Genomic DNA, 24,415 nt, shown 5'->3' with positions numbered 1-24,415 from the left:
CCTCCGCCCCCGCCCGCTTCCCGCCCTCCGGCGGCCGTTCCGCCCCGCTCCCATCCCCGTCCCCATGGCAGCGGCGACGCGCGCGGGCCGGGCGCAGGTAGGGCGGCAGGGAGCGGGCTCTGATCCCACCCGGAGCCCCGCTCTCTCTGAGAACCCCCTCCCCGGGGCTCCGCAGCCCCCGGGCCCCCTCCTGCCCTCTGGGGTCCCCCTCTTTCCCCGCGCTCCAGCCGCCCGGCCTGTCAGCGCCGGCACCTATCCACCTTTCTGTTTTAAATTAGCAATTCCCACTGCCGCATTGGCAGTGCTGATTTGGATTCCTCCTCCAGAAGTGGCGGAGATAGTTAGATCCCATGTGTGCTATAAGCCGACGTCATCGGGAATCCCGTGTACATGTTCTAAAGGCACCCTGTCCACCATCCTCGCTTTACATGTGGAAGAAAATAAAAGACCTTCCCTAAGTCCACGGATATTAAAACTTAAATGTATTTTTTTCTACAGAAGGTAGCAACTTTCCCTCTCTGCCCCTTCCCTTTGTGTTTGATGGCTTTCCTTCTCCCCCTCAGGACTGAGGACAGAAGGCGTGCCGGGCTGCCGGCGCGTTCCTGCTGCGCTGAGCGGAGCTGCGGCACCTGGCATGGGAACGCCGCTGGGGGCGGGGCTCCGTCCCCCACCACAGCCTGCTGCAGCGTCTGTGAGTGTGGCCGCCCTGCGGGGCGCTTTATGGGGAGGGTCGGGAGGGGGCACTCCGTGAGCTGTGTTTCTGAATCACAGTATCACCGAATCACAGAATGGCTTGGGTTGGAAAGGTCCTCAAAGATCATCTAGTTCCTGCTCCCCCGCCATTGGCAGTGTTGCTGACATCAAGAACCAGCTCAGGCTGCCCAGGGCCTCATCCAGCCTGGCCTTGAATGCCTCCATGGTGCACCCACAGCTCTGTGCAGCCTGTGCCAGCACCTCACTGCCTCACTGTGAAAAAATTCCTTTGACATCTAATCTAAATCTCCCTCCTTTAGTTTAAAACCATTCCCTCTTATCCTATCACTATCCACCCATGTAAAAAGCTGATTTCCCTCCTGTTTATAATCTCTCTTTAGATGCTGGAAGGCCACAATGAGGCCTCCCCACAGCCTTCTCTTTTCTAGACTGAACAAGCCAAGCTCCCGCAGCCTGTCTTCGCAGGGGAGGTGATCCAGCCCTCTGATCATTCTCGTGTCCTTGTACCCTTTCCATAAGCTCTATGTCATTCCTGTGTTGGGAGCAGTACACCAGATGGGGCGTACAAGGGCAGAGTAGAGGGAAACAACCACCACTTTGCCCTGCTGGCCATTCCTCTTTTAATGCAGCCCAGGATACTGTTGGCCTTCCAGGCTGCAAGCACACACTTGCTCGCTCATGTTAAGTTTTTCATCTGCCAGGACCCTCAAGTCCTTCTGCACAGGGCTACTTTGAAGGATTTCTTCTTCCAGTCTGTATGCATATCTGGGATTGCCCCGACCCAGATGCAGCACTTCGTACTTGGCATTGTTGAACATCGTTAGGTTTGCATGGGCCCACCTTTAAAATCTGTCAAAGTCCCTCTGGATGGCATCCCTTCTTTCTGTTGTAACATCTGCACCACTCAGCTTGGTGTCTTCCAAGGAGCTTTGTCCCGCATCTTGCCCAGGATTCAGCACGACGGTTATGCTGAAAGCGGCCAGGAGAGGGCAATGCTGCCAACCAAGCCGGCGTTGCGTGTTTGTTCTGAAGGTCAGCAATCAGGAACGGTAGAGCCAAGATCGTTTTTGTATCGCTGCCTCCCATTCCTTCATTTTGGAATTGCTTTTCATGAATTTTAAAAGTCCTTCTTGAAAGTAAGAATTACAACGAATTATTTTTAGTTGGCAGGACCGTTTATTTTTTCCCTTATTGCAAATAGATTCGAAGGGATCTTTTATGATGCTATAAAACTGAAAGAAAAATATGATTCCTGCTACAGGAGGCTTGATATTTAAAAGTGAAAAGTAAAAAGGGAATTTAATTTTTAAAACTTATTTTCAGCACACACATGTACCCAAATGCATTTCTGTTACCACAGTAAACAGAAGAATGGCCCAGCATACTCCACCACTCAGTCTAGGCATCAGAAATGGCCTAGTTTCTATTCTCTGATATTTCTGTTGTCAAAGAGAGGCAGTTCTGTTTCAGAGATAAGGATCCCCATGTTGAAACAAATCTTTTGATGACAAAATCTCTGATGGACAGCACACTATGAGCAGGTCTGTCCCTGGACCTGGCATGAGTAAGGAGACCACCACCCACTGCCATGTTCTAGTGGGTGGAAGCTCCTTGGCAGGGAAATGAGATTGAAAGTGACCACCTGAATTTCAGATTTCAGTCTCAGCTTTTCTTTGTTGATTCAAAAAGGAAGGCAGGGGAAGGTGTCTGACCTGAGCATTGTCTCCAATTGAAATGAAATTCTTCACAGTTCCCCCAATATGTTCAGCTGACAATCTTTTGTATTTCTCAGGGATGGCACTATCACACTATGAGTGACACATCTAGCTTTAAGTCCTTTGTTTTGTGCCAGGAAATAGGGCAACAGGGAGTAGGGGTGAGAGAAACGCAAGATAGCAAAAAGTGTTGTTTCTTAAGTCATTTACGCTAAATGCCAGTGAGGTCCATAATCAGTGAACTCTTTTTGCAGTCTGTCAGCTTATTATGATTTAAACAATACATTTTACACATTGAATTATTTTTACACTTTTTGTTTCTCTGCTGTTTTCACAGATTATCTCCTTACTCTCATTTTGAAATCCTGAAAATTTGGGTCATGTCTCCAGTAATAGTCTGTGGTGGGGGACTGCCTGCCTGTGGCTTATCTCCTCTTCAAAGGACAAGTGTATCTAGAGCTTGTAGGGATTGTGAGCACATAATTCTTAATCTGCTATCAAATTCATAAAACCAATTCCAAACACAATCAGAGAACACCTCGCAGCCATCTGCCACCTCTCCATACAGCCAAAGTACATTTGGTTTCACTTTAGTACTTCTGCAGTTTATTTGGCTTTGCGTGTGTGTGTGTGTGTGTGTGTTTACTTCCAGAAATTGAAGGGGTATAGGGAAGGGATGACCTCAGTATTCTTACCTGTAAATGTCTTCCATGAATGTATGTTTACTGTGTAGCACTGAAAAACAATTAATAAATATAACTTTTTCCTTGAGATTATTATAAAGTTCATAGAAAAGGTTCCTACTTGTCTGCACTGTACAAAACGGGGAGAAATACTTACTGTTATCTAGTTAACAGTGTTGTGAGTCATTTTGAGTCTCGAGAGCAAATTGGATCAAGGTGCTGAGCACCAGCATTGCCTCCTTGCAAGATTTTTTGCAAAGATTCACAGTACTGTACTGTTTTGCTTAACAGATGTGACATAGCAATTAAAGAAAACATAAGTCTCAGTTCCTATTGAATTTGGAAAAGTAAAGGCAAACAGGAATATATTTACATGCGTTTTAAACGTGAGTCACGAGTGGAAAGTGACTCATTTTTTAATTCCTTGTCTTGGTTGCAGAAGGAAATTAGCTGTTGCTTGTCTTTCTGTATTTTACCTATATCTGCCATATCTGACAGAGAAAACACTAGCATGGTAAAATTATGCAATGGCTTTTTCCTCCAGAGCCTTCAATACTTAGGCAGAAAAACATGTCTGTTTTTACCTTTAGATATGGTTGGCCAGGTATTCAGAACTGTGGAGGTGTGGTGTGTTGCTGGGCAGTGCTTGATGTGCTGCCCAGTACGACTGGCAGACAGCCCCTGGCAGGAGGGGTTCTCCATGCTTTCCTTCTTTTTCCAGGGCACTTCTTGTAAGGTGAGATGAAGTTTGGGAGATTGCCTGAAGACATTTGATACTTTTTTTTTTTCTGGAATGAATGTTGTTACTGTTGATTTAGAAACTTTGATGGGGACTGTATTTAATTCTAATTTAAAGTTTTCTTCCTTATTTCTTCTTTCATCTTCATTGCCACAGCAGCTGGAATGGAGCCCAGCACTGTGCAAATCTTACTTGCTGTGTTGTGGCCTCGTTTGCAGCTTTCTGTTTCTACAGAGCTGCTAAAAATGGTGCCATTTCTTCGGGGCTGTGGAGCAATTGCTGAGAATTTAAGCTGGCCAGCTCTTACAGTCTTTCCTATTGCTTTCTAGCTAAGCAAGACATCTGCTCTTTGCTGACTCGTGCCCTGCCCCCACGCCGGACAGGGCTGGCTGTGTTTGGTGGGTTTGAAGAAAACCTCTTTTCCGCAGCAGGTTTCATGTGTACACTGCTGGAAATAGGTTTCAGATGTTTCCCTAACTCAGCGCTTGGGTTGCATCTTGTAAGCTGAGGCGTTTCTATAGGAACCGTATGACATCTCTCTGCTGCTCCCCCAGCAGCTCTCTTGTGAGCATGCCCAGTGCAAGCCTTGACTTTGGCTCAACTATCTGTGTGCACTAACAGGCTGCGCATATGGGATATGTATGTGGTTCCTGATGAGCTCCAACTCTTTGTCTTTGAGAGGAGGAGGAAGAGGCTGTGCCCAGAGCTGGAGGATCTGCCGTACGCCCTCTGAGACCCTCACCCCTCAGTGGGCTCGTGGAGAATGCTTGCCTGTTTGGCCAGGGGGAATTTACTGGATATTCTGCAGGAGGGCTTCACAGAGGTAAATGCATGCACCCAAATCCCATGCAGACTTTTCCAGGGTGAGGCAGTATGCTTTTCTGCGGCATCTCTTAGGAACTGCTGTGCCTCCCAGTGCTCTGTGGAGATGAAAAGGAGAAAAATGAGCAAGATTTTGCAGCCGGGGAGTGGGGAGAGCTGTTTACTAACAGAAGGCAATATGGAGCAGCTCCATGGGGAACCTGCAAATCAGCACTAGTCCTGAAAAGTTTGTGGCTGGATTACGTCTGATGATTTTAGCTTGGAGTTTGTATTTTCTTTGTAGAGCTTTTACATTTGTACAAGAAAATAATATAAATTGGAACCAGTTATGGAGAATGACTTATTTTACGGAATGGATTCCTTTATTGAGTATGTGAGGTCTCTGTATCTGACAGATGTTAGAAAGCCTGTAAACATACAGCTTTTGGGAGAGGCTGACAAAGAGCATAGCATCTTTTTGTTTCCCATTGTCTTCTGTAGGTTGAATTTCAGAGGGACAGAAATTCATCTGGCTCTGGAAAATACTGTTTTTAAAGTGCTCTTTATTTTTTTATTATTGTAGCATCAGGGAGACTGATAAAACATAAAGAGTGAGTACTACCAAGAAATTCCAGAGATGGGAAATCCTGTGACTGCATGGGGAGGGAAGGCCGTCGTTGGCTTCCCTGTTCAGGGAGCACAAGAAGTTGGTTCATTCGGACTCTGCGCACTCAGTACAGAATGCCTGGGCAGCCACTGCCTGGCTGCACTCATTGTGCAGAGCATGCTGAAGCACCATTACCTGCCAGTAAACTGAGGAGGAGGGAGTATCATGAGGGCTCATGATGAAATTAAACAGTAGCTGCTATGTCCGTTCTCACATGGTGGCAGGGATGGCCTCTTGGTGTGTCTTATTATTTCATGTTTTGTTTGTGTTTCCTGATTCTTCATCCCTTCATGGCCCAGACACCACCTGTCTGTTCTGCTCCTATGCTCCATTCTTTACAGAAAATGCACGTCCCTCCTGGGCTTAACACCACCAGTCATTAAGAGGAAAGCAAACTGGGTATGAAATGTGAGCCTCACAGCTTCATGCCAGCCACAGGTCTCCTCTGATTGCTCTGCGTGACTGTATAAATACTCCATCCCCTCATCCACAGAGTATCTCAGTCTCACTTTTAGCTAGTAACGTATGGCTTTAGTTTAAGTTGTGGAAGCTTCCTGTTCTCGAGAGCAGCTGTTCTTTACCTGGTGTAAGCTAATCGTAATTAATGAGAGCAAAGAACATTTTTATGTTCAGTGCTAGCCCCACTCAGAGCATCTGATTTTACCCTTAGGCTGCTCAGCTGTGGAAAAAAGTCCTTCTCCCCCCCATAAAAACTGACCTTCACTTTCCTGTCAGACTTCATTTCACACAATGAACTGAGGTATTGCAGGAATTGCCTTGCTAACCCAGGGCCTGCTGTTCTTTTGATAGAGCATCCTTTCTGTCCATGTGAATCTTGGTGACTAGATACCTTGGAATACAAGGATGTACTTTCCAGATCTGTGCAGAGGTCATAAACATATATAAGTGTCATAGTTAAGCAGTGATTTTCATTTAATTAAGGTAATAATGTCAGAAAGCCTAGAAATTATACAGGGCCTTAAAGTTACATCCTGATGCAATTAGTCTGTCCTTTGAACTCTGTTGTTACAGACTTTTGGTTCAGTGCTCTAAACAGACAGGACACTAAATGCCTTTTATTACTAAGACCATCCTTATAGCACGAGGGCTATTATTTTTGACCTTGTTAGAGCTGGTGTTTGGGCAACATCCACAGGCTATAAAGCAAAAAACAGAGTGAAGATTACAAGAAGCATTATTCTTTCAGGCAGAGTCCTTAAATCCAACAAGAAGAATAGATTCATATTCATCAACTGTGTGTGTGTAGAAAAGATGACTTCTCTTCTAGAAGTTGGGAGTCTTACATGACAGCAAGGATGTCAGGCCCTTTGAAAGCATCTACCAACTACGGAATGACTTTACCAAGAAATATGTGGAGAACTTCAAAAAGTGCAATCCCCTTATCTTAGAGGAGGTGAAAATTTAACACAGTACAGCACCACATAGATGGCACTGAAGGTAAAGGACAGAGTAGCATATCAAAGCACCATGATCTACCTATATTTACTGTAGGGAACACTGGGTTGATGTGTATTTGAAAGAAACATGAGCCCTAAGCAGCAGGTGGTGGATTGCACTGCTTAAATGAGAACAGCAAAGAGATCTAGAACTGGCAGGAGATTTGCAATAGAGCTGCTGCTTTTCTTCCACCTGTGGAAAATATTAGTTAATGGCTCTTCATTGTAATTATCTGTAAGGGCTCACAGAACATGAGATAAAGTGCTGACCCGGAAGACACCATACCAGGGGCTGTAGAGAGAAAGCACAAAGTAGTTCCTGATCTCAGCAACATGCTTTCCAATCAGCAGGAGGTCTGAGACCCTTCTTCAGAGTATGTGCTAGTAAAATGGTTTAAAATGAAATCCTGCACTGCAAAGTGTGTTTGCTAAAGAACCTGTAATTTGTTAACAGAAGTACCTGCACATTGCTGAACTCCTTACAACTGCAGGTGGCCCCTAGGATCCAGCTTTCAAATCCTCTTCCACCGTGAAAAGTCTGTTAGGGCTTCCAGAGTGATTTAGATGCAAGCACTCTACAGTGATCTGTGTAGGAGCTGAAGCAATCTGGGCTCCAAGTTCCTGCAGGTAGGAGAGTTACTCTTCGAGTTGCAGAGTGCAAGGAAACCTGGCCTTTTTTTGGAACGCAAAGCTCTGTTAATATAAATAGGATTAAGCTTAAGTCCACCACAATCCTAATAACCTCTGCTCTGTATAGCAAACCTTAGGCTGCTTTGTTTTTCCTCTGAAAAGCCTGATTTTGGAAGAAATGTTGGTGCAGGGCTTGAGCTTAGTGTCTTCTCCATTAAGTCTAGGATTTAGGTGAACAAAAGTTCAGACCAGCATGTAGAGAAGTAGCAGAAATCTCCTCAGTGGTAAACGGCTGAACGAAGAGTTACTCAGGGAAAACAAAGGGACAAGCTAGGATGAACCATTGCTGCTCCCTTTCTGATTGCTCTTGGATATAGCTGTCAGACAGGAGTTGTTTGAGGTGAATTGTGTGGAGCTGCTGTTCTCCTGGCAGGATAGTTTTGTTTTCTGTTGGTATGTGCTGGAAGATGATACTTGGGGTAATTTTTGCTTTGCAACAACTTAGGACTCTTGGTAAAGTTACTAGCTCTTTAGTTTTTGGATCTAAAATCAGGAAATACTGATCACTCCAACCATTTGAGCTTACACAGGAAAATCTTACACTTTAGTGGAATAAATTTGTACTGTAAGTCTGCTAATGAAATGTCAGCCTGCAGTGTTATAGCAGCTACTGCTATGAAATGCTCTCCTTTGTGGTAGTGACATCCATCTTCCATTGCTTTAGAATCCTCCTTTTAGCAGCACTGTTAAAAGTGTAAATGCACTAGGCTTTAGGAGTGATTTTCTTTTTGTTCTAATAATAAAATTTTAATTCTTGTGCTTTTAAGACATGGAGACTTAAGACTGCCAAAATGTTTTCTTATTGCATGAGGAATGAGAGAAAATAAAGTCTTTTTTTTTCCATTGACTGGAAAAAGTATCTGAATGGAAGAGTCTCATAAACTCCAGTGTAAAATTGTAAGCTTTCTGTAGGCCAGAAGGGATTTTGCCTTTGTGGAATTAATATCAGATAACATTCCAGTTCAGAACTTGGTAAAATGATTTGGAAAATGACAGCAAGGCAGTCAACCCAGTTGTTAGAAGGAGATTACTTCCCCAAATTACACAGACTTCAGGTACAATTTTCATGCAATCCTATTCAGTAGGTCTTTATTATTGAATCTGGATAATTCTATAATGATGTTGTGTTACTGTAAACAAGCCTACCTCGTTTCTACTGTTACTTGCTTGAATAAAGCTTGATTGAATATAAGTAGTAGAAGGATTTTGCTCTCTCTAGATCTGGAATCAGACTGTTGTGAGATTAGGGGCACTGAGATCCAGCATCAGTTAAAATACTGTTGCAAGACACGGAGCAGCTTCTTGCAGGTTGGCAAGAGTTATCATTGCTGTTCTGGAAATCAGCACAGAATCACTCACTTGTACAGGAGAGAGAAGTTAACACTTGTTGGTTCTTTACAGTCCCCATTAAGTAGAAAATAACCTCTGAAACAGGGCAGGCAAAACTGACGTGCACTATTGCCATTACAACGGAAGAAAAGCTTGCAGACTCAGTCCATGTGACAAGGCCATGTCTGCTCCAGCAAGTGTGCACCAGCTTTTCCAATTCTTTCGTTCTTTCCAAAAGCCAGCAGCAGTCCCTGAAGCTCACATCCTCTATCCTGCTCTCCATCTCTGCTGAGTAAGCAGCAACAGCCTCATGGAGGTCCAAGCACCTTTCGGAGCCAGCCGACTGAGCCGTGGTGTGGTTAATGTTGGATTTCCTATGTCAGGATAATTACAAGTGAAGCCATGATCAGATTGTGACTTTGATGGGTTGTAAAAGCATAAAGTCTGACATTGCTGAGATAATATGGAATGAAGTCTTAAAACCTGCTGTATGGGCAGAATAATGGGAAGCTTAGCGAAACAGGATGTAATCCCATAAATGGATCAGTTTGTTTACCCTCTGTGCGCTACACCAGCCCAGCCCAAAGGGATTTCAGAGTCACCAGGGCCCCTGTTGGCTGTGGAAGTGCTGCAGGGGTGGGGTGGAAGGGAAGGCATCGAGGACCTGCAGGTTACTGTTCCTGCACTTTTCACACTCACCTGAACCCCGAGTTTCTTCCCGTGCTGGCAACGCTCACAGCTGAACGAAGGAGCACCCAGTGTGACCCACAGGAAAGGCAGTGCTTTTTGCTGTCAGGTCTTGCAGGTGGTGTGGCACACCAGTTTGCAGGTGTACAAGGTCCTATGCAGACATGAACTTGGTCTATTAGAAATGCTGATGCAGTTCTATGGAATTGGAGTTGGGGGAAAAGCTGTACAACAGGGTATCCCTTCCCTGCTGCATGGTGCATGCTCCCATATGAGTGAACCGTGCTACAGGGGAAGGCTGTTTTATTTTCCAGGAAATCCATCCTCGTTGTTTATTTTGGTAGATGGCAGAGTTTAATAGGAAATAGCAAAGATTTTTCTTGCTTCTGCATTGTGGGTTTTCTACTTTATAGATATCTGGGAAAAAATGCAATCAGGAGTGGGGACATGAAATGCAGTGAGTGAATTGGTTCTGGCACTGTTGTGCTGCCTGCTTGCTCTTTGTGTCCTGGCATGGAGCGAGCTGCACCACAGTGTGCCATGACATCAGGGTTGTGCTCAGCAGGCATTGGGGTTCAGACCATTTGTTTTCTAAGTCAAAAGACAGAAAAGTAACAACTATGCAACTCCCCTCTGAAATGGAAATGACGTGCAAACATTTTGTTTTCCATTTTCAGCAACAGCTACAGGCATATGTGGCCTGGGTAAATTCCCAGCTGAAGAAGAAGCCAACAATAAAGCCAGTCCAAGACCTGAGACAAGATCTTAGAGATGGAGTCATCCTTGCCTCACTTATCGAGATTGTAGGTCAGTAATGCCATATGGCACTATTTTTCATCTTGCAGTTTTAGCTCTCCAGTAAAATGGGCTGGCCTTGGCTCTGACATCTGTTGGGCAGACTGGAGAGCGCTAATGATGACAGTGGAGCTTGGGGGGAGGGTTACTTGGAAAGAAAAGAATCATAAAGCAAATCATAAAGACAATTCCATTAAAGGCCATATGTGTTAGCAGACAGCTGCAACACAGCCAAATTGCAGACTTTCTGAACTATGTATGTGGTCTGTCAGGTATCACGTGACAGGCATGTGGAATCCTGTCCAGGACCCAATAACTCCCACAAGGCTGGAATGGAGTTACAGAAAGATTTATCTTATAAAGGAATGGTGTTAGTGTATGACACTGTTGGAAGAGTGATCTGCTTGCTGAGATTCTGATATTTATAAGAAGTGAGAGCAGAATCAGCTCTGAGGGATAATTCTGCCTGTCTCTCTACAAAACAGTGTAATATTTCCATCCATGAGGTCACAGTGGCTCAGGAGTAATCATGGAATAAGGAAGTACACTTAAAAATGCTCCTTTGATGATAATATATTGTAAAGCCTGCCTCCAACCTAGTTATTCCAGGTACGAGGTATAAACAGGACAAGAAATGACAAGACAAAATTGGCCCCTACACCTATTATCAGTACTTGAAGTGACACTAAACACTGTCCTCTGTAATAATTTTTTTTGCTTCTTTAGCTGGTGAGAAGCTGAATGGTGTTCATGTCAACCCTACCAACCAGCAGGAGATGAGGGAAAATGTGGAGAAAGTCTTACAGTTTGTGGCATCAAAAAAGATTCGTATGCATCAGACATCAGCAAAAGGTATGAGCTCCTGGCAGTTGCCACAAACGATTCTAAGCATTGAAGGCCTAGCTCTATTTTTGCTTCATATGAAACAGACAGTATGTTGATTTGTGGAGGAGGGTTTTTTCCCCTGTGGTTTAGTAACAGTGATGAAGAGGCGACAGTCTCTCTCAGTCTTCTTTTTTCCACTGGTTCTGTTTTTCAGACACCAAAGCAAATAACCAGCCTTCATGCTTCCAGTGCCTGTGATATTATTTTAAGGTTGTCTCTGAAATTTGGAAGCCTTATCCCTTTTATATTAATAGATTTTGAGTATCTCAATCAAACTAAGTTATTTTTAAAGAATCCTGAATGAATTTTAAAAAGTCTGAAAATGCAGCGAACTCAAGGTCAACATGCTTGAGCTAGCTTGTATGCTGGAGGAAATGCTTTGCATGAAATAATTAAATCTAATCAGTTAATATTTGCAAGGTGCTACCAACAGCTCAAAGTATCTTATTACTGAAGAAATATGTTTCTAATCTTTGGTCTTCAGTATTAAAGAAAAGTACATTTTGTGTGCTTACTGAAGGGACTGCCATTACAGTGGTACTCTTCAGTAACTACTACTATACTACTATACTCATTCCAGGGAGCTTTCAGAAATTAACTGTCATTTAACCTGCTGGACTGTTAGTTGGAAATGGCCACGGGGAGGAAGGCTCAAGTCTGTTCAAAGCATTTAAACATGTAATCAGTAGGTGGCAGTGTTTGCTATGAACAAAACAAACAGAGCTATAATGCAGTTCTTGCGTAGTCCTTATTTACTGGCATGATCTCACTCAATTACATTCATGCTTGTTGGTCAGATGCAGCTCTGGTGGCATGTCATGTTAACGTTATTGTCTTTGGCTTTATTTGTATTTTGTAGATATTGTCGATGGTAACTTAAAATCTATCATGAGGCTGATCCTCGCCTTAGCTGCTCATTTCAAACCAGGCTCTGGAAGAGCCGTGAATCACAGCCCTGCTGGCATGATGGGGAAGAGCTCAGCAGCATCATTTGCCAGTCATAGGCCTCACTCAGCTGCTGCAGTGGCCCAAGGGGCAGTGGCTGCTCTGGCAGATGTTCGCCAAGATGTATTGCAGTCTGGCCGGGATGTTTTCCGGCACAGACAGAGGTAATGAATTTTTCCCAGTTATGTGTGGTCAGACTGTGTTAGCAGGTGGACACAATTCATTTCAAAATAGATGCCTCTTTATCCTGACAATTCCTGACATAAGGCAGCTCTTAGATTGTGTAAACAAGAGACAAACCACAGCTGTCTCACTAAAACCTGAATTGGTGGCAGCCTAACAATGGGGACTGCTCATCTAGCCTGGATGCCTCATAATGAAAATTATAGGTATCCCAGGTCTTTTTTGTATTTTACAGCAAAACAACTGCTGAACATGTGTTCACCAAAAAAGAATGTGTCTTTATGGCCAAGACAGAGGGACCTCGGCTGCCACATCTTCCCCAGTCCAAGCTGAACATAGTGCCATCTTGGTGCTTTCTTCTTGCAGAAGATCCCATTTCAAATGAAACAAAACTAACATCTTATCTACAGATGCTGCTTACAGCTTTGCGAGCAGTTGTTGCCAGAACTGTGGTTTTGGTCCTGTTGCACATGTTCATTCTGCATTCGATGTTGCTGTTCTCCCCAATGTTCCACTTACTGCTATGTCGGCAGATGCAGTGTTGTGTGTTGTTAATCAGATGATGCATCCTACCATGTAAATGGAGGAGTTCTGGTGATAATGAGGGGAAATTATCCATGTACAGAAGGAATGTGTAATTCTGAAAGCACATTTAACACTTGCAAAAGGTGCAATGTGGATTATAATAGCAATGACATTTAAATGGAGTCCAGATGGCTGTCTTTTGAGGGTTTCATTTACACAGCTGAAGGTCATTTTCCCATGTTATATTGGCTTAAGGGTGTACCCATGAAGCAGTGTGAAAATGAGGTTGAATTTTTTTTTTTTTTTAATTAAATGTTAAAGATTTCTCTTGGAAAGATACTGGGTCAGGAGTTCATCAGAGAAAAACAGTCTTTATTCTGTTTGCAAATTCTGTTCTTTTCCTTGCCTTCACAGAGCTTTTCTGGTTCTCTAGTCACAGAATTAAAGATTAATGCAATGCCTTGTTTTTACATTAGTCTTTAATAGTCAGACCAGTTATCTGACCTGGATGGGGTGGGGAGTAGAATAAACCCCACCACAATTCAGGTAGAAACATCTAGAGACCTGCTATTCCACTTGGACTGTCAGAAGTTCATGGCGCCAGGTGGGATCCACTCAGGGGTGTTGAGGGAGCTGGCAGATGTGGTTGCCAAGCTGCTTTCCACCATCTATTAGCAGTCCTGGTCAACTGGAGAGGTCCCAGATGATGGGAGTCTTAGTAATCTGATGCCCATCTAAAAGGGTCATGAGGAGGATCTGGGGAACTACAGGCCTGTCAGCCTGATCTTGATGCCAAGAAAGGTTATGTAAGGATCATCTGGATGATATTGAGTGCAGTCACACGGCATGTGCAGGACAACCCAGGGATCACACTCAGACAGCATGAAAGGCAGATCCTGCCTGATCAACCTCATCTCCTACTATGACCAGGTGACCCAGCTGGTGGATGAGGGAAGGGCTGTAGATGTAGTCTACCAGACTTCAGCAACAACTTTGACACTCTCCCATGGTATTCTCCTGGAGAAGCTACAGCCCATGGCCTAGACATGTGTACTCTTTGCTGGGTAAAGAGTGGTTGGATGCCTGGGCCCAGAGAGTGGTGGTGAATGAAGTTACATCCAGGTGGTGACTGGTCACTGCAGGCTTGGGGCAAGAGTGGCTGGAAGGCTGTGTGGAGGGATAGGACCCGCGGGTGTTGGTGGTAGGTGGACAGTTGGACTAGATGATCTTCAACCCTAATTATAGAATCAGAGAACTGCTCAGGTTGGAAAAGACCTTCAAGATCATCAAATCCAACCTCAACCTAACCATACTACCCTAACTCTAAAAACCCACTTCTAAATCCTAACAGTACTATGATTCTGTGAGTTTAAAAGGGTGGCTTCTGTTTGCCTTTGTTTCCCTCTCACCAAGATGATGAAGTAGAGCTCCCCATGGGAAAGCTTTTTTAGTAGGAAATTTTCTAGCTGTTCCCTCCTTCCTGCCTTTAGCTTTCCTCCCTTCCTCCTTGGAGACCAAAAGAATTTCTGCCCCCTACTATATGAGGCATCACTCATTCTGTGATTGTTAATTCCAGAAACAGCAGTATGGATGAGGAGATTGAAACCCCCTACTGGAGTGTTCGGGCACTGGTGCAGCAGTATGAAGGGCAGCATAACATCCCCTTGGAGTCCCAATCCTCCAGGTAACAAACTTTATTGCCAAGCCATGACCTGTCACATTCATTTGTCAGGCACTGCCTAAAATGCCCTTTGTCATTGTGATGGAGAAAATGTGGAGGAAAGGAACTTAAACCAAACAAACATTGTTACCTGTGGAAATGGAAGTGAGGGGCATGTGGATTTGAACAGCAGTTAGAGAAACACACCAGTTTTTAATCCAGTCTGGCAGTCCCTGGGAGATCTGCAGCTGTCTTCATTGCTATCATGTCCTCATCCAGCAGCTTCAATTGTTTCTAGATTTACAGTTATCTCTGTTACCCTTCCGTCCTCCAGGCTTTCACTTTCAATCTAAAATGCAACACTTAATTATTTGGCTGAAAAATCTCCTGCATACTGCTTTGATGCCTCAAAAGTCAGAGTTCGCTATGGTTTTGCTCTTTAAAGTAGGACTTGGATCTTGAGAAATATGTGTTCTGTGCTATAAACAGCCTTCATTTTCTTGACTGCACAAGTTAAGCAGGACCAAGCTGTGGGAAGTGGAAGGCTTTCTAAAAAATAGAATCTGTGGAAGCCAGGATTGGTTAAAATGGCAGCATGTAACACATGTCCAGTATGAGGTGGTATAACTTGAAGCTGTGAACCTGGGCGGCATGTGCCAGTCACAACACATACACTGGTGCCTTAAAAGCTCTTCTCACTCTTTGCTTTGGGGAATAACTCAGAACTCTTGCCCCCATTTACTTCAGCAGGGAGGGGGGAGGGGGAACACGTCTGTTTATTTTCATGGATATAGGAGAGACAGTGTAGACAGCAGAAGAAAAACTGTATTATGGTGGGGGAGCTGATTTACTGTGGGTAGATTCCTAGTAAAGGACAGGCTTTTTCTTTTTCCCCAGATAACAAGAAACTAGCTTGCACACTGACTGAACATATTAGGTTTCCCTCTGGGTATGATGCTTTGCTCCATTTAAGCTCTTCTGGAACACACTAAGAGCTGTGTGGGCATGGTTGCAGCTCTTTGATTCACGCTTTCCTGTCCCCAGTGTAAGCCCCAACACCATTTCATTGCCTCTCTGTCTTGCCAGGGCCACTCCCTCAGAGTGTCTCAGCTGGGCTCTCATTTACCCTTTTTGTGAAGGTGTGAGGAGGTTCATTTTCTTAGGGCTGATTGCCACTGACAGTTTCTCAGGACAAAGGATTTCTCAGCTCCATACTATAAAGAGGCCTCTGAATACCTGAGCGTTAGGGTCACTTGTCTAAAAGAGAAGAAGGAAAGAAAAAGAAAAAGAAAAAAAAAAACCTACAATAAAAACAACACAACCATTTGTACTTCTGCTCAAAATTTGTTGTGTGTAAATGTGAGGTCTGCTTTAAACATAGGCATACATACTTGAATGGGTGTGGAAACTCCGTGTGAGCCAGTGCCTCCGCATGATGTCAGTAGAGTGTACTTTGAAGTCGTTGTTGCAGGGGGAGATAAAAAAAAAAAAACTGGTCTGGGACACAGCATTTCTTGGCTAATGTCACAGGACTTTGGTGTTAATTCTTGAACTGTGATCTCAGTAGGATAATGACTGAACTATGCTACCTCTCTCCACTCACTGTTCATTTTAAGGAAGCCACAGTATTTTACAGGTACTCTCCTAACCCTGTCAGGCAGGCGTTGTTGGACATGGCTGTACTTTGCTGTTAGTGAAACTGTGTGTGCACATCCTACATTGCTTTGCTTTTTCCCTGCAGTGCCAAGAGTTCTTTTGCCATAGGGCAATGGTGACACTGTTGCTGATAGGGCATAACACGGTGAGAGCCTTTATGTCATTACTGACTTCCAGAATTTACTGTGGATTCAGAAAGTATTCTGCCATGCACGTGAAAAGCTGAAATGAATTGTCTAGCTTTTTTAGTGAGAATTCTTGCATTTTTTTAGTCTGTTTCTGTTTGGAACTTTTAAAACTGTTTTGTTTACAGGAGAAAAATAGCACATCTCTACATTGGAGCACAGTGCATCTTGTAGGCATTGTGAATGTGAGCTGATGTGGGTGGATAGTGGCCTGGGGCCAAAATAGTGAGGGCTGATGTGTTTGGCAAAGCTTTAGAGTGGTCTAATTCTGGAAACGCTATGTGGTGCTTGGGAAGAAGTAAGGAAAAAAGCACAGAAACACTCTTTGCGTTGGCTAATTTTATTAATAGAAGCTGCTTATCTGGAATTTAAGATCTTGAAACTACTCAAAATTGTTCTCAGTGATCAGTCTGTGCTCATTTATCTGTGCATAAGGAGCAGAAGGGGGGCCTGAGCCTTTGCAGACTGCCCAGTGTTTTTCTTATCCTACAGTTCTTCTAATCCTGTGCTATGGGACAGACACACAGAGAGCTACTGGCAGCTGAATAGGAAATGATCAGAGATTGGATCAAGCTGGGGCTAAAACAATTTTAATTAAAACTGGGAATATGCTGCAATGTGTAATTAAATTTTAATCACAGTATCTAGAGAGTAGCAATATTCCCTACCTATCATGCGGATTTTTGTTACCTCAGAGATGAGGGTCAGAAGCTGTGTTGTGTTTATCAGCGAGGAGACAGGCTGGGAGAGAGATGTGAGTGCTGGGGTCTCTCTGTCACCAAAGGGCAGGACCGTTTGAGGGCTGCTGACAAAGCAGGCAAGATGATGTCTTTGATTGATTGATTATTTATTTATTTATTTATTGCATGCAAGACCCCAGCTGAGGAATAGATCCAAGCTGCCAGACAGGAAAACTTTTTACTGTAGCCTCCAGTACTGCCAGTTACAGAGCTTGTGTGTGAACAGGGAGAGAGCAGACTGGGGCTCATCTGATGCCGTTAACCAGAGGCACAGCAATAACAAACAGGTTGGCTGCTGAATTGCAGGAGGAACTGCCAAGTGGGGAAGAACCTATTTATACCAAGTCTTATGAAATCAGGAATATATATATTGCACTGTTACAGGGCACCAGTCACTGCCTGGTGCCTCAGAAATAAGGCTCAGCAGCAGCCATACTCTGTATTTTGTTTTGATGTGTTGATGCTCACAATGACCACGCTTTCTTCTAGCTCTGGTCAGTGATGTGCCCAAAGAAAACAGGAGCAATGTGACCTCCGGCTCCTGGCAATGTCTTATGCTGGCAGCAGGTTCTGTGGTGAAAAATAGATTCTCGTTTATCTTCCCTTACAGAGAAATTTACGAGCTTAGCTTTGCAAACTAGCTGAGAAACAAGCCATTGTATTAGTGAGATGAGGTCTGTATCAGCAGCCACCCCCACCTAATAATTGTACTGCTGCTGAGCCTGTCCCAGGGCAGCACTTCCTCTCCGTATCAGCTAATTTCTGCATTAACTCTTCAGGAGCCTGAGTATCAGAATTCCCAGAGACAAGATATCTAATAACCATATGTAATAGAAATGATTCATGGAAATTTTGCCAAAACCAGGCTGATTCCCAGGCCACCGAGCCCCTCGCGCATCCCTCCTCCTCTTCCCTCCCCTTCCACCAGCCCTCCCTCCCCCTCCCTGAAGCAGGCATCTCAGAGAAAGGCTCTGTGAACAGCAGGAGGGAGAGGGAGCTGGAGCCAGCGAGGAAAAGGAGCCGGGAAGGGCTGCATACCGTCTTCTGAGCCAGCATCCGAGTCTGGAGGAGCAGGGAACCCACTGCCTGCGGGAGCACCTTCTCTTGGCTGTTCGCTGGCATCTGCAGCAGGTGCTTGGAGTCTGAAGAGGGCAGAATGGGATGAGAAACGCCACTGGCAATCCAGATCAGTCTTGTGATGCAAATAACTGGGTGTGCAGCTGACCAAAATGCAGCAGCAAGAGACAAATAACCCGGGAGGAAAATCAGCAAAAGAAAAACCCAGGCAGCAGAATTTCCTGACTCTGCAATCCGTGCACAGGGGCTGCTAATCTGCCATCAGACGGTTTCCTTGCAAAGACCCTGAGGTTTTTTTTTTTTTGGCTGTGAATATTTCAGCTACTGTGAAGCAGTCTGGCTTGCAAATGTTTCTCCAGTAGTTTGACAGGAGCTGGCATCTTCTGCACTGAATTCTGAGCATGTGAAGGAACGAGCCATGTCTGTAGCCCGAATCCTGAGGCTTCCCAGGAAACGGATTCTGTGAGGCGAAAGGTTAAAGTGGGATCATGGGAGGGAAGCAGGTCAAATGGTGAGCGATTGTTGCCATTGTCATTTGAAACAGCGGGGGTGGAGTGTTTATTAAAATTGTGGGAGTTCAAGCTTATCACTGGGGCTGTTTCCCTGAAGCCTGGGCTGTGCAGACACTGACGTCTCTGGGACTCAGCTGAGTGAGGATATGTGGGTTAAGAATCCAAGAGGTGGTAAAAGGAATAAAGTGGAACAGTCTGCATCATAAAACTGAAATAGCTTTAATTTCCCAGCACATATTTCTGTATGCTTTAATCATGAATTATGATATACTTTAAAGAGAAAATTGTATAAGTGGATATTTTGTGCTCTAAGTGCCTTGGCAACTGATAGAAAAAGTGCAGCAGTGTTTTCAGCATTAACTCATTGATGGCATAATGAATGGGACCACCTGACCTCTGCTGCTGCTTCATCAGGCATCTGCATGCATTTCAGTGTCACTTTCACTGTTTGACATGGTTTTAGAATTTGTTTCTGGTGCCATGAGAACCCTCTGGCCTCTTAAAATAAGGAAGCTGCCTAGAAGGGGGACTGTGGACATAGGAATGACTAAGTAATTATCTGTAATAATGTATAGTGTGGAAACCCATAGTGACAGTTCAGCCCATCCCTGCCCAAGCTGGGGGCCTTTGTATTTCATTTGGGCTGTGGATACAGTTTTGAGAGGTGTAGACTTGGGGAGAGGGGGAATACTATTTCCGTGTTCTGCATCCCCTTGTTTTTTATATTCTGCATGTTCTGTTCACTTTTCCTTCTAGTTCTCCACTCATACATCAGTTTTGCCACCTTCTTATCCAATATTTGCTAATACTGTTTTTCTTGGATGTCTCTCATCCTTTCACCTTTAGCATGGATGAGAACCAGCAATGTGCTTCCTAGTGGCCATATCAGGATGATGGCACAGAGTCGCAGTGAGGGGGAGAAATGAAGATCTCTTCCTCATAGGAAAAAAATCTTTCTGATACTGGACATGTTAGATCAGCTGAGCTCCTGCTATGTACTTGTGCTATTTGAAAGCTCCACTTATGATCCTTATTGTGTAATGCAAAACCCAACTATACTTACTGGGCTCTCAAACAATTATTTTATGTTGTGTGTCCATTCAGTGACAAGCAGTAGCAAGCAAATGATTGCAAATGTTATATATATAAAATGTGTCTAATTAAGAACTGCTGTGATGCACTTAGTCTTCCTGAAGGTAAACCCTTGGACAAAGTCAGGTGGCCTTCAGCCCTTAAGCAACCACACACACCCTGTTTGAGCAGGACAGAACAGACACCGTGACTGTTAGAGATCCCCATTAGAAGGTCATTATTTTTTCACTTATCAAGTTGCCTTCATCTCTTCCTTTGATGTGCTGAAAGTCCACTCTTTTTAGGCCTTTAAAACTAGGTTGTTTAAAGGTCTGTAGTGCAAATGAAAAATAAGCCAGCACTAACTCTGGGAATGGATGAGACAAAGCTGCTAGCAAGTAGTTTTCATCTATGTTGCAAGGCTTTTCTGATCCTGGGAGAGCTGTGGAATATGTAGCAACAGTGCTGGGAAGATGTGGAAGGCAAGCTGCTGGAGCGTCTTATTTTTCTGAATCTATTCTATTACTTCCACATTGTTTCCCTTTTGTTCTCTGTGCTTTGTTTCTATGTTAGGGAGAATGAAAAATTAACTCCTGCTTACACTTGCAAGGATTAGTTCCTGAGACTTGGGAGGTATGTTGAATGGGTCACTGAGCTTCAGCCACCTTTTGATGTTGTCTGGGTGATGCATTTCAGAAGAATTTCTGAGAACAGGTTGAGTGTTTGGACCTCACAGTCAGCTGAGATGGCTCCAATGAAGCTATTTGGGTATTATCAAGAACTTTAAACCTGAGAACTCCCGCATGAGTGGTATCTGACATTTAAAAATATTTTGCCTTTGGAATTTCAAGTTTGTTTTCCAATTGCAGTGATGCTTTTAAAGCCCAGAAGTGAGACATGAAGAAAGCTAAGGTGGCTTTTTGTTTAGCTTGCAGTATGCAAGAGTTGAAATAAATTGCTTCTGAGCAGACCTTTAGTAGAATGTAGTGTTACCTCTGTGAGTTAAGTGCCTACTTTAGTTTGTTGATGACTTCCCTGCTTGTTATGCAGAAAATTATTTTAACAAGATTTCCTGCATATTTGCTTTTAGCTTAGATGAGAGTGGTGTTGATCAGTGCACTTAACTGTTTCTTGTTTCCTCTGCAGTCTCACATCACCCAGTCCTGTCCATAGCACGAAGAGTGAATCCACTGTAACCCAGTCAGAGGAGAAAGCAGGATTTGTGATTATCCACACTGAGGAAGCAGAAACTAAAACAGGTAGTTTGCTGATAGTGCTTAACAGCTCGCACTTTCATTGGGATTTATTTGCATTTGTTTACTGAAAAGTTCACCAGAGACTGAGATGAATGTAGAGAATGGGATGCTGGTCAACTTCACATGAAGCAAAATCTCAAAACTTTTAACAGTGCAGTGGTGCCATTAATATGGCAACGTTTGTGAGGGCTTGCGAACTGATACCTGGAAACAAAATGCTCTGGAGAAGGTTTAAGAATCACATGTAACTTTCACTGTAGGGTGAATGCTTTAATCATGGTATCATTAGGTTGTGTTGAGAGAGAAAATAAAATTCCTAAAGACACAGTTCACGTGAACCTGTAAAGCCTGTGATGCAGAACTTGACTTTGTGGAGGAGTCTGTGTTTACAGCGCATCTGTACATGGTCGAGTGAATCTTTGAAAAGAGTTGAAGTATTGTTGTGGTGTTTGCATTGAAGTTATTGCTGTGTTTCCACAAATGCCGTGTGACGTGATCAGTTTACACTTGAAATTTCATGCGGATTGAAGGAAATGTTTTCAAAGAAGTTCCTGAAGTGATTTTTTTTTTAAACTTTCCAGGGATGTAGCTTAATAATAGCTCTTTCTGGTTAGCTTCTATCCCAAGAGCAAATAACAGAAACTCTCCTAGGAAATGCTTTGCAGCCTCTGCTGGTATAGTCTGCTTCAGTGCTCTTCCAAAAGTATTTGATGACTGCCTCAGCAGGTGGATTAGCTGGCAGGCCGTGGCAGGCTCTTCCTTAAATTCTTAGCAACACTGTCTATGTTTGTACTTGCTGCCTGTTCAGTTGGGTACTGCAGCTGTGTGTCTGCGGATGCACAGCAGCTTGAGCTGACTGGTTTCGTCTTTGGTCAACTAAATAGCAACTAAGTAGTAGTCATCCAACCTCACCAGATACAGCAAAGTTAATGAAGGGGGAGGATACTGATCATCTTTGATGCAGGCATATTCAGGAAAGCTTCCTTTGCGTGAAGAATGAAGCATGAATCCTTGAAACAGACAAGATTTCTCACCTGTAGTAACTTCCTTGATACCAGCTAGAACACATGTCAGTTTGTATGTGATTGACATTACAGATAGCAGGCAATTACAGTGTTGTGCAAGTCTTTTCTATCTCTCTGTATGTAATGACCACATTTAGTTGTTCTTTCTTCCAGAAGAGAGAGAATCTCACTTCCAGCCTGAATGGCAAGCAGGGAACCCGGGGTCATGTTTGGAGAATTCATGGGAGGAGCAGCTATTGGAACAACAGGATAATTTGGAAAAGGAAATGGAGGAAGCAAAGAAGATGATTTCAGGTTTGCAGGTAATAGATATTCTTATCAGCCAGCTTTTCCATATACATTCATTTTCTTTTCACCAGCTGTAGCTGGAAGGTAAATTATCTTGCAGCTGAGTCTGGAACCTGTGAGCTGAGCAAGAGTCCTGGCCTAGGGAGGTCTCTTGGGGCGATTGTCAAGAAGTCAGTTGGTTAGTGGGGATGGTGGCTCTTCCCTGTGTTTCTGAGCTCTGTATTTGCTATTGCCATGCAAAGCACATATGTTACCATGCAGAACGGTAAAGATGCAGTAGTGTTTTCCCATGGGCTGAGGTTCCCATTCTTAACCAGGTCGCTTAGCAGCCTGCAGGTTTTGTTAGCAGTCTGGAAGAGTATAGCAGTCTTTCTGTGATTTGTGATTGGAAGTAATGCAGAGAGGCAAGAAAAGTTGGGAAATCGATCAAGATTCACAGGCTGATCAAGGGTCACATAGACGTGCATCAGTCTTTCAGTGAACTGGGCTGAAATATAATGTTTAACACACTTCTCTTCAGCCAACGACCATTTATTTGGGGGACCTTTTTCTTACTGCCCTGTTCCAGTCCCTCTCTGACCAAATGACCCTCAGCCCAATGTGTTTGTGTGATTCTGCATGGGGAATAGAGCTCCTGTTCCATATGGTAAAGACCATGAACTCTCTCAGGAATATTCCTTTCTGTTTGTGCTGGGAACCATACTGGCTTTGAATTGTAAATATTTATGTGCCAGTAAACAAAGCAGAGATTGTCTGAGAAGGCAGCCGGGAGTGCACTTTCCCTGTGGACAATGGGCAGGACACAAAAGACTGCAAAAGAAAATAGATGCTCATGCACTGGTAAAATCCAGTTGCATTATGTGCCCACTGGGAGCAGGGAGAGACAGCACAGGAAGGACTGGCATGTCCTGTTCCATCCCTGGCCCCACATCTCAGGAGTGAGGGTGAGCAGCTGGCATTGCTGCTCCCTTATCATCTCGGAGTAGGAAGAGGCAGCTGATATTGCTAGCCAAGAAATTGGATTTGATTCATTGATTATTCTTCTCTCCCCTCTTGTTCAATATTTTAGAACCTCCAGTTCATTAGAGTTTGACTGGAGTACCAGGGACCTGATGTATGTGTGCTCCGTAAGGAACTAAAACCATGACAGCTTTTTATGTTCCTATATGATTCTTGCTTGAGTGTCCTGCTGGGTAGACTTTGGGATGCACTCAGGGAACGGTTTCCCAAGGAGATTCTGCATTAACTGAATGCAGATTGCTGGCTGTTTGCTATTCAGCAGCAGTTGCAGCACTCTGGGGGAAGATTCTGTCAGCAGGCAGAACCTTGCCAATCAGCCTTGAATCTTTTGGAGCTGAACTGGAGTATTGCTGCAAATCAGGTATTTTGTTTGTAGCTATTGAGTTGAAATAGAAATAAAATAGAAAAATAATTTAAGAAAAAAAGACATTAAATAGTTGACTGGTGCAATGTCCTGGCATATACCCATATGTCTTAGTCCTAGAAGCCTGAGACAGAAAGGTCGGTGTAAAAAACACCAGCTAGAGTTAACTAGTCCTGCCAGTCACACTTCCTACAGTACAGGATTATCCATCCTTCAGGCTGGGTTCAGTTTGCTGTGGAGATTCTGGCATCTTCCTGCAGACATGGCCTCCTTGGAGCTGCTGAAGGAGTTAATGTTGTGCTTCTAGAAACTGTTGATATGTCTGACGTTAGCCAGGTCTGTAGCTAGCCTGTTTTTCCTTTAAAACCTCTGAAGAGCTTTTTTCCCTTCATCTTCTCAGGCTTTACTGCTCAGTGGATCTTTACCTGAGGATGAGCAGGAAGGGTCCTTTGAACTTTGTGAACATGGAGCCTGCCCAGAAGAGCAGCTGGTGAGCACATTGTTGTACTTAGGTCTCTCCAACTGAGCAGCCCTAGGTAATGTTCTGCCACAGGCAGGTGTTTTACACAGTAATAATCATGGGTTTTTTGTGTTCAGATCATAATCCGAAGTCGTCTGGACCAGAGTGTAGAAGAAAATCAAGACCTAAAGGTTAGAGGAACTGATTTTCTTTTTTCTCTTATGCCTTTAATAACAGGGCTGCTTATTTGATTTGCCATGTGGGAAAAGGAGAGCACAGACTTGGG

General features: G+C 43.9%; 1 protein-coding gene across 6 annotated transcripts in view; it reads left to right on the top strand.

Moving 5' to 3' along the window:
• The first annotated feature begins 64 nt into the window (after positions 1-64).
• DIXDC1 (DIX domain containing 1) overlaps positions 65-24,415 on the top strand; it is a 32,779-nt gene continuing 8,428 nt past the window's right edge. For 2 of the 6 annotated variants that reach the window (XM_040652227.2, XM_015298304.4), the window contains exons 1-9: positions 4,440-4,674; positions 10,160-10,289; positions 11,004-11,129; positions 12,022-12,271; positions 14,392-14,499; positions 20,863-20,975; positions 22,154-22,299; positions 24,070-24,159; positions 24,267-24,320. In XM_040652227.2, coding sequence (XP_040508161.1) covers positions 4,615-4,674; positions 10,160-10,289; positions 11,004-11,129; positions 12,022-12,271; positions 14,392-14,499; positions 20,863-20,975; positions 22,154-22,299; positions 24,070-24,159; positions 24,267-24,320 — 1,077 coding nt within the window. In that variant the 5' untranslated portion in view covers positions 4,440-4,614. Of the gene's footprint in view, positions 98-563; positions 692-4,439; positions 4,675-10,159; positions 10,290-11,003; positions 11,130-12,021; positions 12,272-14,391; positions 14,500-18,016; positions 18,645-20,862; positions 20,976-22,150; positions 22,300-24,069; positions 24,160-24,266; positions 24,321-24,415 lie in introns of those variants that run through there. The other 4 variants (XM_417934.8, XM_015298302.4, XM_015298303.4 and 1 more) reach the window with 3 other exon arrangements.

Source organism: Gallus gallus, chromosome 24 (genome assembly GCF_016699485.2).
Source record: "Gallus gallus isolate bGalGal1 chromosome 24, bGalGal1.mat.broiler.GRCg7b, whole genome shotgun sequence".
Taxonomy (NCBI): Eukaryota; Metazoa; Chordata; class Aves; order Galliformes; family Phasianidae; genus Gallus; species Gallus gallus.
Note: the sequence above shows the minus strand (reverse complement) of the source record. Positions and strands in the feature narration are given on the sequence as shown.